The 17,888-nt window shown below is 44.2% G+C and overlaps 1 protein-coding gene across 8 annotated transcripts in view; it reads right to left on the reverse strand.

Annotated features, from left to right (window-relative positions):
* Positions 1 to 17,888, reverse strand: part of ZBTB37 (zinc finger and BTB domain containing 37) — a 189,167-nt gene that overhangs the window by 64,580 nt on the left and 106,699 nt on the right. For all 8 annotated transcript variants that reach the window (XM_069641118.1, XM_069641117.1, XM_069641119.1 and 5 more), the window contains one exon: positions 7,208 to 7,307. In XM_069641118.1, the coding sequence (XP_069497219.1) occupies positions 7,208 to 7,307 (100 nt within the window). The remainder of the gene's footprint in view (positions 1 to 7,207; positions 7,308 to 17,888) is intronic.

A 17,888-nucleotide genomic window follows, 5' to 3' on the forward strand; every position in this document is an offset into this window, starting at 1 on the left:
AACTGGAACCCACATTGCAAAGAGCATATAAGAAGAAGCAGCGATTGTTCAGTCGTCCTCACAGGAAATACTGGTTTGGGGAATCTTGGAACAAACATAGCCACTAAGAGTGATTGTAGTTGTAGGTGTTTTCTTCCTAGCAGGCGAGTACACCGGGAAAGGGACCATAGTAGTTAATCCTGGCAGGCAATTATACCAGAAGAGAAGATGAGTTGAAGAGGTGTGTTTGTGGTAAAAAGGTGTGATGGAAAGATCTTATCAATTCCATCAGCCTTTTTGAAAAATGTTGCATTATCAGAAGTAGTTGCTGTGTTATTCTGACAAGAGTGTTTCATTTGAAGAAAATGTGATCTGCTGATAATGGTTTTGCATTCTGAAGAGAACACTTATATTGGTTTATGAGGTATACATAAACCAAGAGGTATACTGTGGAAACTAACAGTTGTTTTTAGATTTGTGAGCCAACATTTGTGAGAAATCCATTTACTTTACAAAGTGAAAGGATGTAGTAGATGAAAAATACTTTTTATGCTACATTGAACAGAACGTTGTTGATCCGAACTTTGCTCAAGGTATTCCTGACTTGATTCGTGGGAAGGGAGTCACACCCTGGTTACAAGGAGTACTTTTATGTTTGAACTGTGTGAAGGCATCGGGATGTAAAAACACAGACAAGAGATTCAATATTCAAACAAAAACAATTTAAGTTACGAAACAATCCTAACCTGCCCTATACAAAGGTGTGATTTCCCTACCTAAATTAACTAAGGAAAAACTGAGTCAATGAGTTAAACTTAGGAATCTGTCTGTGCCCAAAACAGATCCTTGCCCTCACAACTAAAACTATACAACGTGTAGGGATGTCAGCAACCAAAGAAATAGTATTCAAAATGAAGATCCGAGCTTCTTCCTGCTCGCAACTTCCATTCAACTTCCTTCCACAAATGTAAGATAGTTCCACACAAAGTCGCAATACAGTTTAAACAATCTTCAGGTTCCATTTCCCAAGTGTAAAATAGTTCCACAGAAAGTCTTAAAGTTTTACCTTTCCTAGGTTCAGGATGGTACAGTTTTACACAATCCTCGGGTTTCCCCTTCCCAAGGTCCAAGTAACACAATTCTTCCAAGTAACACAGTTCAAATATTAACACATCTTGAGACTTTGCTCTCAATTCACCATAGGTGGTTCTTAAAGCCTCAGGGTTACCTTTCCCAAGACTTTTATTTCTTCACAATAATGTTCCTCAGTAGGTGTGCATGCCAGTTAAAGTCTCTCCTCAATTCAGCATCGAATACGCCCCTTTCATTGGCTCAATTTTAAAGTCCCATTCAATTCGGGGCGGAACACACAGTGGTTTTGCTTAATTGTAAAATATTGCTCATTTTGAAATTCACCACGTATTAGATTCATTCACTTTGGAGTTAAACATATAGTAGATTCACTTTGTTTCAATGTTATTCTGCTCACTATGAAATTCACCATGTATTAGAGGTATCCGGTAATATTACCCCCACACACATGGTTGCCGTACATATAGTCGCCGGTTCTGCTGACATTATGTATGGTGACCATTTGTGGGGTGAGCGGGGCGGTCCCTCACTCGCCTTGGGGCAGGGGTATGTTGAGGGGAACAGGGTTTGTGGGGGTGTCCCCCGCAGGTTAACAGTGATAATGCCACCACAAACCACAGCCTTTTTGCAGCGACTTTTTTGCCAAACTGCCTTTTTGCAGGGACATTATCACATGGAAACGTATTAGACAAATTCACTTTAGAATTCAACATGTAGTAGATTTACTTGGTGTCAAAGTTCCATTCACTTTGGATGTCAATTTTCAGTAATGTACTCAATTTCAAAAGTATTTGTTCAGCTGTGCATTCAATAAACGTCAATGGGGCCGGAGAGGCATTTTCTATTCAGCCCGATGTTATCATAGTTTGACCTTCATGTATTTGACTTCATTTGAAATGGCCAGTACTCAGACTTTTGAAAACGTGCGCCTTGAGTCACGCAACCACTCCGATAAAGTATTTACACTTCACTCTTCAATAATGGAAATAGTCTTTGATCAGAGACCTTCGAAGATGTTTTCCCTGAAACACACAACCACTGCGATACAAAGTATTTGTTAACAAAAGTAACTTCGCACACCGGATATCCAGTTTGTTTGAAACTCACCGGTCGCATTGAAAGCTCTTTCAGCAGCGTGGGCTACACAACCTTTGACTCCAAATCCAACGGTCCAAATCCTGCCCCTCAGATTACACAGGGCAACGAGCACTGCTGATGCAAGTGAAAGGGATAGCCTCTCCAACGGCTCACTTCCCGGCCCTTATTCCGCTCCAAAGAGCCCCATCTCCCACGCCACACTGCCTAGAACCTTCTCTGCCTGCAGTCACCAGCGTCTCTTCTCCTCCCTTTATACACCTGCAATTCTCCAACTGGTTGCAGGTGTGCTTCAATTGAATTTGCCTGACCATGGTTAAGGGGATATGCTTGACCCTCAACATCCTACAGGCATCTTTGTTGTCCCAGTACCATAATGTTCATCCCTCTCAGCTGCATCTTCCTCGTCTCATTAGTTTTAGGTGTCACAAGAGGAAAATGGGGAAAGCGGACTTGCAATAAACCATAAAGGTTGTGGCAGGGTTAGGTTGGTTAATAGAAAAAGGGCGATACCATGTCTGACCTGAGGACACCCCACTCCTTATCCTCAAGGACCCTCCCTGCAGGTGATCCTGCCTCGCTTCTCCACCCCCAGTGTCAGGATCCAAGAGCGACGGCCTTACCGTGGCCACCTGCGCAGAGGATCCAAGGGGAGTAGGAGTGTCACAACTGGTACATTGCTTTATTGAATTGAAGACAATTATTCCTTGTATAATTTTCTTGTGTGTATTAGTGTGAGGGTCAGAGACCTTTGGACACTAGGTCATTTTTCTTTAGCTTTAGTTTGCTAGATAAGGACATCCCTGTTAGGTCAGGGAAAGAGGCGTTTATCTCACCTCTTTTCATTTAATAAAATGGCAAATCATGAACACACAATACCTTTGTGTCTGTCTTGCATTTCTGACCCTTCCCCTGACCACCAAGCCTAGTATACAAGGTTTCAAAACCTTATCCAAACCCCTGATCCACGAGGGCAACACTCCTAGCAATCCTGTCCCTTCCCAAACAAGTTGGGAAAATATGTAGACGCCCCACTCCCCAACTAACATGAGTGTGAAGCTCATTCTAAAATGGCTCTCAATTCTTGACCTATAGATGCTATGATTTTCCTTTTAGGGAAACATGATCCTGCAATTGCCGTGGTTAGTGAGGATGTTGCAACTTCACCCGAGAAATCAAAAAGCATTTTTACAACCGACCGCAGAGCCCACAGTGAATTCCAATGTGCTGCAAATACAGCAGGACAGGTTCGAGTTTTCCTGAATTCTGAAAGTTCAGTGTGAGAAGGAAACGGTCCACAAACATATACAAATATAAAAGTGCACAATTCGACTAGCCCAGTGAAACAGACTATCCATTACGTTTACGGGGCCGGGGGGCAGGGGGGAGGGTTTACCAGCCATTAGACCACACAATAGGAATTCTGCAGACCTTAGCAGGTCCCGGACAACTCCAGGGAGAATTGGGAAAAAGGAATGTATGAAAGATAGAGGGTGGCCTAAATATAAACTTGGATTAGCTGCTTGAACCACAATTAACCATGGGTGGCCACAGAGAGACCAGAACATTTTAGCCTTCACTAAATTATCAGTAACAGGTGCAGAAACCCACCAGGAGATACAAAGCAGGGAACACTCTAGGAAACCCAAGCTCACGTAGTGTGGGCTATGGTGAGCAGTAAAGCATTGGAGTGCAATAGGAGAAGTGGTTGGGTGTTACTGATAGCCAGAAAGAATCTTAAGAGCTTGAACCGAGGGTAACATCAAAGAAGATGTTGAGATTAGAGGAGGAGGAGGAGACATAAGTAGGGAAGGAAAAAGTACAAACACTGAGGGAGCAAAGCAAGGACAATCCCGTAGTTAACAAAAGGAAGGTACAAGGTGGCCCGGTTAGTGCAAATTAGGTTGAGGAGGTGGAAGAGGGAATGAGGCCAAGAGACAGAGGGCAGACAAAAGTGGACAGAGCAGTGTGGAGGAACCTAAGATCTCAGGCTGATACGAGCAGAGGGTCTAGGAGTGACGATGGACTGGTTGTGGAAGATCTTGACCTTTTGGCCACCATTATGCCAATAGAGTTACTCTAGCAGTTTCAAAAGCTGGCTTAGGATGCGTGTGAAAAAAGGTTTTAGGAACCCCTGGAAAGCCTAAAATGACACTCGAGGAAAGGAGACTATCACACCAACGTGAGAGACTTGTGTAAAAATAAACAGATTGTGAACAATTCCACTTGTGTTCCATCTTCTGCCCATCTTGCATCGGCCTCCTGACAAAATGCTCACTTCAGTTCCAAGTAGGCATCACCTCTCATAATAGTCTCTCAGATGCGTCTGGGAACTTGGGACTTAAATTCCCAATATGCAATGGTTGTTCTTTCAGACTCTCTTCGAAGTGTCTGGGAACTTGGATTTCAGTTTTCAGCATGCAACGTTTCTCCATTCAATCGGAGGAATTTTAGAACTCGGATGATTTAAATACTGAGCATACACCATTTCCTCATTCCTGACATTTGTTAATGATTCGAGAGGTCGTCTTTCACTTCAATGTGACTTCTTTGTAGCGCTAGGGACTCTTCCTTCAAGCCCCAGAAGTCAGCGTTTCTAATTTCACACAACTAGCCATTGAATTACTGCATTGGATTCACGTCCAGTGTTGGGTTCAGTTTTGCTGTCTCCACTCTCATATCGGCTTGCAAGTTCTACTTTCACAACTTCTCACCACTCGCACTCACCTATGTTCTCATAGTAGTTCTCCAGGTACTGCTTCGCCCTTTTGAAGTCTTCAGCAAGTTCTGCATCTCGGCAGGGTCTGGTGTAAACTAGGGTCACTATTTTTGCACTGCTTCCATCTCAGACATTTGCCAACATTCAGTGTTTCCAGCGCCCCTGGGTGTCTGTCCTCTCCAGCTTCTCAAAGGCTCCCCAGAAGCTCTTAGGACTCTTGTATGTTTAGGACCTCTTACAGATTTGTCTCTTCTGCTTTTTCGTTCTCCTGTAGCAACCATGGAAAAATAACCTTCTCTACGTTTTGGTTACTTTCACAGAGTGCACGTCACCACACCTAACACCCCAATCCTTATGTAAAGGATTGCGTGATCTACTTTAAAACCTGTGAGGGTTTTAACCCTGTAACAGGTAAAACAAACCTTGTGAAACGCAATGAAAGTGTAAAGTGCTGTTGTATCCTAAAGTATGCATGACGATAGAAGTTATATTGTTGTAGTATTTTGACACCCTAATCAACTACAACGTATCAAAGCCCCATGTGTTTCAAGACTGGACTTTGGAGACTGTCAAGTTGATCAACAAACATAACATGAAGTGATAACAAAAAAGTAACCATAGTATGGCAGGCAGTAGTTAAGCCTCTGAGAAAATCTATGTAGACATGAATGACCTAAAGAAATATTCAGAGCTGGAATAAAGATTAATGCTTAAAGAGTCACTCTGCAACTGTTATTTTGATGCTGGCAATAAACCTAAGAATCAATTGTAGATATCCTTTGTATTTCCTTGTGGCAGGTTGTCCATGTTGCTACAAGTTGGAATAATGTGGCAGGCTGCCAATATATGCATGAAGACATCAAAATTAGTGTACCGTGGGAGGGAAGCATGCTTCAAGATAGAGGAATTGAAAAACCGTATACCACATTCTAGTCTTGATTTGGGCAATGACATGTGTGAATTAAGTTTTTTAAATGTTGCTTCTTGTTGCCTGTAAAAAAAAAAATATATTAATTTCATGGGATCGCACCTCAACCAAACACCCCACTTGTCAGTGTAACACTAGGCTCCATCCCTTCAAGATTTTCCTAGTGGAAATCTCTCCTTCTAGTCCCCAAGGTTATACTCCTCATTCTGCTACAAGGGAAATAAAAAGTACGCCTTGCACAGTGAGTTGCAGAAAGTCAGCTTCGTTAAGTCATCAGGAATTCTAGGACAATGACAGACAAAATGAATTGTGTTGCAACAGAGGAGCATGGACGATTTGCTCCTCTTGATGTCACTGAGGCTTTTATTAGGCACTTTTCGCAAACACTGGAGAAAAGATTAAAATGTGCTACAAGATCTTTAAGTTCATTAATCCACAAAATGGCATGCTGAAAAGCATTGAATGCCCATCTTAAATTACTATTTAAATAGCCACACGCATGTTTATCAAAATGCCCTTCTGTCTTTCAGCCCTTATGGGTGAAGTGTCCCTCCTAGATCCTTGCTTTGTGACAGATGTTAGTGTCCAGTTTCCCTCCTCTGCCAGATTATCGAATTGTATCCATGGTTTCCAGCTAGTCATAATTTAACTATCTTTCCTGGCACCCTAGCCATGCCCTTCCATTACCTGTGGGAATAAAAGCATCCAAAGTAACAAAAAAAGTACATATATGAAATTCCCATTCTTCACTACGCAATGTACCCACTTCTGAGCTAAACGATCTGGAAAGAACACTTATTCCAGAAGGACTGCCCATCTAAAACCCAACTCCCACATATGAAGCTACATCGTCCCCCACCCTCAGCTATCCAAGAGAGTCAGTCTGGTGTGGGTGCTATTTAGAAATAGCAGAATAAAAATACATCATTAGTAAGGAAAACCAATGTGGCAGATTATTCAGGACACAAATGTGCATTTCGTTGCAAGGGTCTCCACAAACATTCTCTGGTGGCATGGTGTGGGGTGAAAGACTTCCTGGCATGGGACATGGGTGCAACTAAACGTTTCCAGTCAACAGTTTAGATTTTAATAAAAAAAAAGTCCTTAAAGACAAATATGTGCCTTTTACTTTATACATAACTAAAATTGTTGCCAAACACTTCATGCCTTTTTCAGCATCCACTAACATGAGATGGTATCTATCACACGTAAAAATAATGAACTCTGGGAATCTTACCGTCCCCTAAAACAGAAATGCGGTTTGTGGGAAAATAAAATCAAATTAAAGAAGACCGAGTAGGGCCATCAACATGCGTGGGTTGAGAACATTTAAGGATTGACTACAATTCACAGCAGAAAATGCACAAAGTAACCAAATTGTTTAGGCCACAGACCTGGGAGCTGTGTTGCTTGGGTTCATCCGTATGGACTGGTGACTCGCTTTTTGCCCGGTACCTCTCAGTCTTTGCCACTGCACTCCCAGAAGGGCTGAACCTGCAAGGGTTGGGCGTGAGGGAGAGGAACAAAACAGGAGAACGTAGTGAAGGCTGTGCTGTAGGAAGAACTTCTTGCACTTCAATCCACGTGGAATCAACGAACCTTGTACAATTTAGTTCTGGACACCTGTTAGTAGATCTATCAGATCTGTTACTAACAATAAGCCTGGCTCATAGTCAATTCTGCTTTTCTAGTTCTACAGTGCTTACAAGCAGCGGTCAGTGCACCGCAGCCCTACTTGCTACATCTACTGCTGATCTAGTGCTGGGATCGCCATATACTCTAGAAACATGCCTTCCTTACCCATGTTTATCCAATACCTGAACCAGATGCTACTCTGCCCTGAACCTCAGTTATGTAAAGCCAGGTTCTTTATTATTCAAACACTGGGGGTTGTACAAAGAACTTGGTTCTTGCATTTCAATGTGGACCTTCATCTCCTGCTATTCCAGTAAATTAACCCCCATGGAATTTATGCGATGGACCTCAATCCTGACAAACGTCTGCTATCATAATATAAAGGCAATAAGCCCAGAGAATACGGGCCACTACCGCATAAGATAGAGCCCCCTGAGCCAATAGTTACAGGAACGGGCCAGGTGAGTAATGGCACGCAGTCTCAGGCTTATTGATATTAGTACCACGGCCCGCTCGACCGGGGTACTAATGGTGGGTTTTTTTCAGCTGCAAGACGCGCGAGTTCTTAAAAATGCCTGTCGCAGACAGAAACCAGTCTGTTTGCTCTTTCCGTGGTGGCCTTAGTAAATAAAGAAAATGACCACCATGCAATAGTCGCTTCTCCCTTTCCATGTGGGCCTGAAAAAAAAAAAAAATAAGCAGCGCGAGGGTTGTGGCAATAGCGTGAGCGGGCTTACTGTCAAGTAAGGCTCGCAAACTAACCAATCGGTTAGTTTGTAAGCATGAAAAAAAGCAGCGCCAGGCACTAACAGGGCATACAAGTCTTGCTACCTACACAGTTTCATACTTCCATGTATCAGATAATTCAGCATTGACACTTATGAGACCATTCATGAGCAAAACTGTTCATGACAATAAGAAGATATGATGGACTTGCATACTGTCGCTTTGCAAATTAAAAAACCCGAATGGAGAAGAGGGTGCATAAGGGATTCAGAAAAAATATTTTTAGTTTTGTTTGGGACTTTGTGAAGATGGCCATAGGCCCTACACTATAGTCTGGATCCTTGCAATGTTGCCAAGCTTTTAAGCTGCAAAGAACAGAAGAATCTTTTGGTTAGTGGGGTGCTGGCGGCATCCATGGAAATGGCACTGTATTTTGCAGCTGAGAAATTGAGGGGCACGAGAGTAAGGCAGAGCTTGTGTAGGTGAGATGAACGTTAGGAGTATCACTTCAGGTGTGCTAGGGTTCATTTCCGCCTACCAGTCTGGCTGTGGCGTCCAAAGACCTGTACAAATGAAAAGTGACTCTTTGTAGTGACAATGTAGGATGAACTCTTATGGCCAAGGCAGGGGTTGCCATCACTCCCAGTTCTATTGGGCAATCCACTATGAAGGACAAAGTGGAGGAGGATACCGTGAACAGGTAATGGTGATATGTGCTCACTGCAGAGCATTTTGGGGCCTTGTGATTTATTGTGGAATTAAGGATAAATCAGCCACTTTTGACTTTGGTACTGGGTGTGATTAACATTTAGGATGAGAGGCATTTTTAATGACTGTTACTCCATTCCAAACTTACCACCAACCTTCCATCTAACCAAAGTTTCAAGAAGCATCATCACATTCATGATTTACTGAAGGGAAGGAGAGGTGGGTGTCTAGAGGCTGGTTATCGGTTTGCTTGTTAATGATCCATCTGTACAATTACTTATCGTGTTGTTGGAAAGGTATGGTGACAAATGTGATCCTTAGGGGCATCAAGATACCCAATGAGAAATGGATGTAGGGGGCCCAATGAGTCATGGGGTACGGAGGGCACAAACAGGTGTGGAGTCAAGATCCTGGCTACCTCAAAAAGGTGTTGGAGTAGAATTATATTCTCTACATTGTCAAAGACCTCACTGTGGTCTTGCAAGCCAGGCAAATGTGCCTATATGTTGGTTGCTTCACAGGCATTCTCCTAGATTTTGAGGATGGCAGTTTTGGAGCCAAGTCCTAGGCAAAGCACTGCAATGTACTGGGTGAAGAAACCACTTGTCAGATTGAGCCCGGGTTGTGCACCTAAACACATTTCCAGGAACTTTAATGTTGCGGGGAGGCCAACAATTGGTCTATGGTTACTGATCATGGTCCGGGTTGAGTGCGGTAATGAACGTTGAGTGGATGGAAGTGGTCCTTCACTACATGCTTCAATACACACTTTAACCAAACACATTCAGCACACTTCAGTCACCGCCAATATAACCATGAAATACACTCGAATTTTACATCTATATTATATACATTTATATAATAGGGAGGCGGTTGCCACTGTATAGTTAAAATAGCACCTTTTTTGCACTGACTTTTTCCAAAATTCTATTGCTAATAACTTGTCTCATGGTATGGATTTGGATGACATTTTCCACAAAGCAAGAAAAAAAGTTCTGGAGGGCGTGGCCAAGTGGCAACGGAGATGGCAGCATAACTACAGAGATCTGCGAGCAGAGAAACTTTACTTGCAACATGAACACCTTATTTTAATTGCCTCAACCTTTAAACACTATTTCATAGTGTTAGCAACAGGGTTTCAGCATAAAGAAAGTGTTGTGCCTTTAACTACAAGGCGCACCCTTACCGTGGTGCCGGTTCCTTCTGAAGGAGATGGCACGGGACCTGCACCTCTTTGGACATCCTTCAGCTCGGCTTTTCTCAGGAGCCATCTACTGTGCCCGCCGGGAGGTTTGGAAAGGAAAGCTTGCTGATGCCTGTCTCAGCCTCGGTGTGCCCTCCATTAAGGTGAGAGCCACTCTCTGCCTCTGGTGCGAGTCTCTGAGTGAACATCTCTCACCTCCTAGGCTCCCGCCAATCCAGCTTCAGGCCACAACATGGCACGGAAACTGCATTTATTGACCCTGAAACACAACTTAATGAGCTCAAGTACAATGGGAAAACGGCCATTGTTATTTTCCTTGACCTCTCAGCCACCTTTGACCTGGTGGACCATGAAGTGCTATGCAGACATTTGGCCTTGGCTGCCCACTTAGCCAAAGATGTAATTGCCTGGGTCCAATCCTTCTTAAACAACAGAATGATGAGTGTTTTCACCCCATCGGCATCTGCAGACCCTATCCTGACTACCTGGGGCGTTCCACAAGGATCTTGTGTATCGCCAACCATGTACAATATATTTACAAAGCCATTGTTTCACAAATTGGACAGGCTGTGTGTCACCTACACTAACTATGCAGATGACACCTAGATCCGAATTCCCCTTTCAGGCAATTATGGCGAAGACTTAGCTTTGGTAAATAAAATCTACCTCCTCATTCAGGCATGGATGGCAACCCCTGGCCTCTGCCTGAATGATGATAAAACTGATATCCTGATCTTGGGATCTGCTGCCAACCTAAAATAAACAGGACAATAACTACTCCCCCTTCAACATTGATGGAAATACTATCAAGGTAATGAAATAAGTGAAAACTCTAAGCTTCTACCTTGACTCCACTCTAACCCTTGGTAAACAGGTAAACTCCCTGGCATCTTCATCTCCCTACACGTGCAAGCTAATCAGATCCCACAGGCCTTTTCCATCTAAGGCTAGCTGTATCCTCCTTGCAAATACATCAATACTTTCTAAACTGGATTACTGCAACACCCTATACCTAGATGCTAACAAGTATATCCTAGATAAAATGCAAATCTTACAAAACAATGCACTAAGAACTGCTCTGAACATACCCAACAAAGAACATGTTTCAGAAATGAGAAGAGAAAACCATTGGCTGAAGATAAAAGATCGAGTCCTTCTCAAAACGGTGTCACTCAACTGTAAGTGCCTTAACAATGCAGCACCCCCTTACCTAACAGAGAGAATTGTTAGAAAAACCTCCACCCGCCTGTCTAGAATGAACTGCACCTTCTGTCTAAACATACCCAGATTCAAGGTAAATCAATCTGGAGGAAATAGTTTCCCAGTGAAAGCCGCCCAGTCCTGGAATGCATTTCCGATCGCTCTAAGAGCGGACCAATCCTTCCTTAGCTTCAGACGCAATACTTTGAACTGGCAGCGATCCAATGAGATTTGATCCATCCTCTCCACACACAGACTTGCAACTATCTCACTTTCCTGACATGCATTGCCTGAATTAATGTACTGTACTTAGTCCTGCTTACCCAGTACTTACCTGACCTTGCCATCTAATGTATATCACTATTGTCTATTTTGTACTATTCTCTGTTTTGCATGTAACTATAGGTAACCTGCCTAATGTTTAGCATTGTTGTTTATTATGTACAATTCTCTGTTTACCTTGTATCTATATGTAACTTGCCCGACCATCTAACCTAAGCTTTAAGTATCCTTTTGTATTTGTTACGCCCAGTTACCTCCGGGTTCGGTGCACCCTACAAATTAATAAAACGTGATGCATTTAGCTTCCACATTTCCTTAGTCACCACACGGGGATAAACGCCTGTGCTCCGGCCACTGCTCACTCAGGCCTGCTGCTGCGTGTGTCCACCATAGGAGGAGTCCTTCCTTTTTCTCCTCACATGCAGAGCACTCCTCACGTCATCCGGCCTGCCAATCACTCTACTTCCAGGCTGCAACTACGTAGTGAGGCCTGCTTTTTACTGGCACCCGGTGGAGAAATTATATATTGCATTGAATTAATTACTCACTTCTTTCAACTTCTAGTACATAACAGCTACCATTACTTACACACATGCCCGATATCACCAAAACTACGTCCTTAGCTGATAACTCACCAATAAATTCCAGTATGGATTTTTTTCTCAGCAACATTCATTCCTCCATTTCTACTCTTTACTCCTGTTCCTCAAACATACAAGAAGAAATTAAAGGCTTCAAAAATGACATTAAATTATTCTGTGGCAGACTGGATGAAGCAGAAGAAAGAGTTGCTATTGTAGAGGATAGGGTGGAAGGCCTTGAGAACATGCAACAGACTTGCACAACTGGAAGGTGAAGTCACAGAATTAGAAGACAGGAATCGTAGCGACAACCTATGCTTCTATGGGATCCCTGAGAAACTGGAAGGAGACGACCCCATCAATTTCCTTACCAAATGGATCCCCTCTGCCTTAGGCATCACTTATTCACCTCCTTTGGAACTACAACGCGCTCATCAGATAAGGTCTTGCTTCTCTAACAATAAAACCACACCTAGACCCTTCATAGCTTGTTTCCCAAGACATCAGCAAGCACGTCAAACTCTACTTCCCCATCCTGTTTCAAGGCAACAGAGTCTTCATCTTTTCAGATTTCTCCAAGACAACTCAAGGAAAAGCGGAAAAGATTCCTGGATATGCAACCTATTTTGTAGTCCCTTGACATCAGATATGGACTATTGGATCCTGCAAAGATGATAATTACCATTCTGGATAGACCTAATCAAAGAAGTCACAGAACCAAACTATCTCCTTCAATTTGCTCCAATCCCTTCAAGCTACGCCGATGGATACAACGTCCTCCGACTCCTCGTTCAGTTCTTCTAAGCCACACCCATAGCTTCTAACACCTGCTTTCAGAAAACCAAAGCATCAAAACATCAAGTTCACCACTAAACATAGCAGATCTGTTTCTTCAATTCCTCTGGATTCTCCTTCTACTGCTTCTCATCAAGGAGATAAATCAAGATCTCCCATTAAGTCCACAGATCCTTCTCTTTCAACTCTAGAAGCTTGATCGACTTTATAGCCCTGCTGTACTTAGTCATTAATCTATCAGATCTACATTTTACCCCATGTTTAACTAAAGTATAATTACATAATTGTACCATTTGTTACTCTATCTGTTCATGCTCTTATAACGTTTGACAACATTCTCATCTCCTGCTCCTTGCTCCTCTTCGCTTATGCTCGGTCCGTCTCTGCACTCTGGTATCCCCCACGATACTCTTTCTTACTTCCATTTGAACTAATCTCACCTCATCTCATCTCTTTTACCATCTCTTATGCTTATATCAACACTAATATTCATATTACTTACTCTTATTTGTTTTTTCCTTTCATGTCATGATCCCACCCTTTTGTTCTTCCCCTTATGCATCGATGATACCACAGCCTGTGGCAATTATTGCTCCAATGGTTTATTGTGTCTTTTAAAATCATATTTACTGGATTACTTCCATACTTTAATTTTCAATGCGTTTCTTACTTTGGTCATTACCAACCTTTTTATTTCAAATGTCTATTAAGCATGTTACTTGGAATGTCATAGGGTTGAATCACCCTATTAAAAGCAACAAGATAATTACCCCACTTAACAAAATCAAAGTAGATATTGCCCGTCTCCAGGTGACTCATTTCAGCTCTAGTCAAAGCTTCTTGGGTCAGCCATACACTCTTCTCTAATGCTCTAGATAAAAAAAGCAGTGTCACTGTACTGATAAACACTGAAAGTTCACTTTGGTCAATGAAGAAAAAGATCCCGAAGGTCAATGGATCATTGTAGAAGCAATTATTAATAACTTATCAGTAACTATTATCAATGTGTGTGGTCCCACTGGCCCCAACCCTCTTTTCTGGTCCAATTTAATCTACTGCTTGCTCAAAAAAGTCCAGATAGACTTATCTTATGTGGAGATATGAACCAGGATTTGGACTTTACCGTTGATCGCAAATCTACCTCAAATTTTGTCCATTCCAAATCCTGCAGTAGTTTCCTCAATTTACTACAAAATCTCAATTTAATTGACTCTTGGCGCTTTTGTCACCCAGATACAAAAGATAACACTTTATTCCCCTCCTCACCAATCATTCTCTAGGCTGGATTATATCTTTGTTAACTCTTCGCAAGCCCCTGCTATTATTAATTCTGAGATCGGCCCTGTAACCATTTCTGATCATGCACCTTTGTCTACCACCCTATAATGCATACCTATGCCTAAACACTCTCCTAGATGGAGATTTAACTCATTTCTCCTGAGAGACAAATCCTTCATCGATAAAACCAATTCTTTTATCAAAGAGTTCTTCCTCAACAATCGCCCAGAACACACCTCCATACATTATAACTGGGACGCTTTCAAGGCCACAGTCCGTGGGTTTATAATTCATTTTTCTGCCATTAACAAATAACAATCAGAATCCACTCATAACTTACTATTAACATCAATTAAAGATCTTGAAAGGTCGTACTATGCTAAGCCTGATCACAATATCGCAAAGGCTCTCATGAACAAACATCGAATTTAACAAACTTTGCACTGATAGAGCTGCTAATTCTACACTTCATTCTAAATCTAAAGTTATATAGTGATTCCAACAAAGCTGGAAAAATGTTAGCATCCTATCTAAAAAAGAAAAAAAACACTCATCACCCACATTTCTCCTGACGGCAATAGACTAACCAATCATGAGGATATGAATAGAGCCTTTCTGTACTTTTACGCCAACCTATATTCCTCTAATACCTCTATTAAGACTTCCGAAATTCATTCATTCATTCTTTGACATAAATACATTTTAAACTTTGTTGAAATTGGTCAAAGACGCTGTTCCTTTGGTGAGGCGATTCTTGTACTATTCCCTAAACCCGATAAAGATCCCTCTTGTTAAGAAACTATAGACCCGATTCCAAGATGGCCGCCGGCACTGTGTAGACGTGCCGACGGTGCTCTCCGGACCCGTCTGATGAAAGGTGCCCACCACCCCATCAGCGGACCCGCCACAGGCATCGTGAACCCCGCGGGGTTGGAGGAGAGGGGCGAAGGCTAGGAGAGCCATCTGGTCCAGAGGAGCAGTTTGGCGAGCGCGGCGCCAGGAGCGGCCGGGAGCGGAGGAGCATCCGAGGAGGGAGACGGGGCCTTGGACGCAGCTGGCGCGGAAGGAGTGGCACGCCCTGAGGTGGACGAGGCAGAGCGTTACCGCGTCGGGAGCCCCCGAAGATCTCTCCGATAAGGAGGCGCACCGCGGAGAGGGGAGGGGGATCTCAGAGGATCGTTGCTTGCCTGACGCTGAAGTGGACGTACGAGCGGATGCGGCCCCGTGGGTGGCTCGCCCCTGCCAGCAAACCCTGCGCGATCAAGGGACCTGTGGTGCCGGGTCCCCCCCTGGTGAGGGGAGAGGGTCTTCGGCAGCAGTCCGGAGGCAGCTGGGCCACAGGGAAGGTCCATCCGTAGGCAGACTGAGGCAGAGATCAAAGCGGAGATTAGTGGGGAAACAAAAGGCAGGCTCCACCATTCAGAAAGGGCGATTCATAGCTACGTCCTGCCCGAGCCACCCGGACACAGGAAGGGCCTAGCGAGACGCAGCCAACTCATGGTCATTTCCGCAGGAGGGGGGCGAGCACTATGTCTACGAAAACCCAAAGGGAAAGGGGGGAAAGTGCCTCAAGCTTCAGGAGATAATCTGGGCACCCTCCATGCAATGTGGCCAGCGCAGAATCTGAAAGAAGGGCCCGGGGCATCCCGGGGGAAGGCAGGAGGCAGAGGACTTGGCAATTATGCCTAGACAGGAATTTCTAGGGGAGCTGCACGCCTTACAAGCAAATTTGGCAAAGACTTTTCAGGAGCAATTCCAGTTGATGCGTGGTAACCTGAATGAAGCTATATGGGAGTCAAAACAAGAGATGCGACAACTAGGGGAAAGCATTGACACCCTGGAGAAAGGCCTCCAAGAGGTGGATAAAGACACCACAGCTAACAGTGAAGCAATAGAGAGGCTGGACACGGCCACTAGAAATCTTGAAATTCAGATGGAGGATTTGGAAAATAGGTCCCGTAGGATCAATATAAGGGTGAAAATGTTGCCGGAATCGGTGGCCGATAAGAACTTGAAGGCAGTACTTCAGGGCATCTTTGCTGACATCCTGGACGAGGGCAGCCCTGAGGTGGTAGAGCTAGATCGAGTACACAGAGTACACAGAACCGGACGATTGGCCAAAGGCCAGACAGCGAGGCCGAGACATGTTTTGGCAGCATTTACTAGATACGCCCAGAAGGAAGCGGTACTCAGAGCAGCAAGACAAAGGGAACCTATTACGTTTGAGGGTCAACAGATCGCTCTATTTCAAGATCTGGAGAGCAGCACACTCCTGAAAAGGAGAAAAATGGGCCCACTGCTAAAGGTCTTTAACGAGAAAGCAATTCGATACAAATGGACCTTTCCATTTGGTTTGCTCTTTGAATGGGAGGGGTCCCAGAGGCGTATTACCTCACTTCAGGAAGGGGGCTGATCTTCTGCAAATAGACCTGGAGAATGCCTCCTCGAGTTCGGGTCTGACGTGCTCGAGTGGCCGGCCTAGATCGAGGCCCTGGGAGTGGACGACAGTTGGAGATAAAAGAAGATGAGGACTCAGGGATGGCCATCCGCAGAGTAAAGGAAAACCCAGTGGAGCGAGGAGTGAGACTCTGGCGAAACCCTGAATCAGAATGGTAGAGACAGGGGTGTTGGGCCTCTAAAAGGATGATGGAAGCTTTGGGGTCGCAGGTGGAGCAGCCATTTTGGAAACGGAAAGGGCGTAGATGCCCGAGTTAGGAGTGGTGAGTGAGTGGGAAGGTGTAATCCTTCAGAGGGGGGAGGAGGGATGGATAGGAGGGGGAAGGGGTGAGAAGCGGGGCGGCGTCTAGCAGTGGGCTGGAGGGATGGGCAGAGGGGCACTTCCACGTAGCGGTCACCATTTCCTGATGGGTAGCTCCTCAAGTGGCTAACGCATAATGTAAGAGAGTTAAATACCCCTCTTAAAAGGAAAAAGCTGGAACATTTCACGCAGAAAGAAAGGCCAGATATTATGGGGCTTCAGGAAACACACTTGGTGCATAAAGATCAGGGTAGATTGAAATTGTGCAGCTTTGAACGGATCCTCCATGCCTCAGGTCAAAGTAAAGCATGGGGGGTGGCCCTGGCTATTAGGAATACGGTGGGTTTCAGAATCTGTGATGTGACTAGGGATAAGGAAGGGAGGTATATTGTGGTCAGGGGGGAAGTACCAAGAGGCCCCGTATACAGTAGCTGTGGTGTATGTAGTGTATGCTCCCAACTCCGGTCAGGAGCAATTTCTGCAACGGCTTCTGAAAGTACTAGAAGATCACGTCTGGGGTCAGATTGTTCTAATGAGAGATCTTAATGTAGCCTGGGATAGGGAGAGGGACAGGGCCGGAAGGAGGGGGGGGGATTAAGGGGTAAAAGGGCGAGAAACGCGATTACAGCATTGAAATTAGGTACAGGGGAGCGGGTCACAAGGCAAGAAGAGTTACAGGATGCCCTAGCGGAGTATTATGACTCCCTTTATGCCTCTCAGCATCCCCGGAGTGACATACAGGATAAATTCCTGCAAAAAGTACAGCTGGGAGAAATCAGAGACGAGGGAAGCCCTCAATCAAGAAATCTCGGAGAAGGTGCGAGGGGGTAATAAGGACTCTTCCAGCACAAAAAGCCCCTGGCCCGGATGGCTACACTGCTGCTTTTTATAAGTTGTTCATCTCACAG

The sequence above is a fragment of the Ambystoma mexicanum genome, chromosome 1q (assembly GCF_040938575.1).
Source record: "Ambystoma mexicanum isolate Mex_15411 chromosome 1q, UKY_AmexF1_1, whole genome shotgun sequence".
NCBI lineage: Eukaryota > Metazoa > Chordata > Amphibia > Caudata > Ambystomatidae > Ambystoma > Ambystoma mexicanum.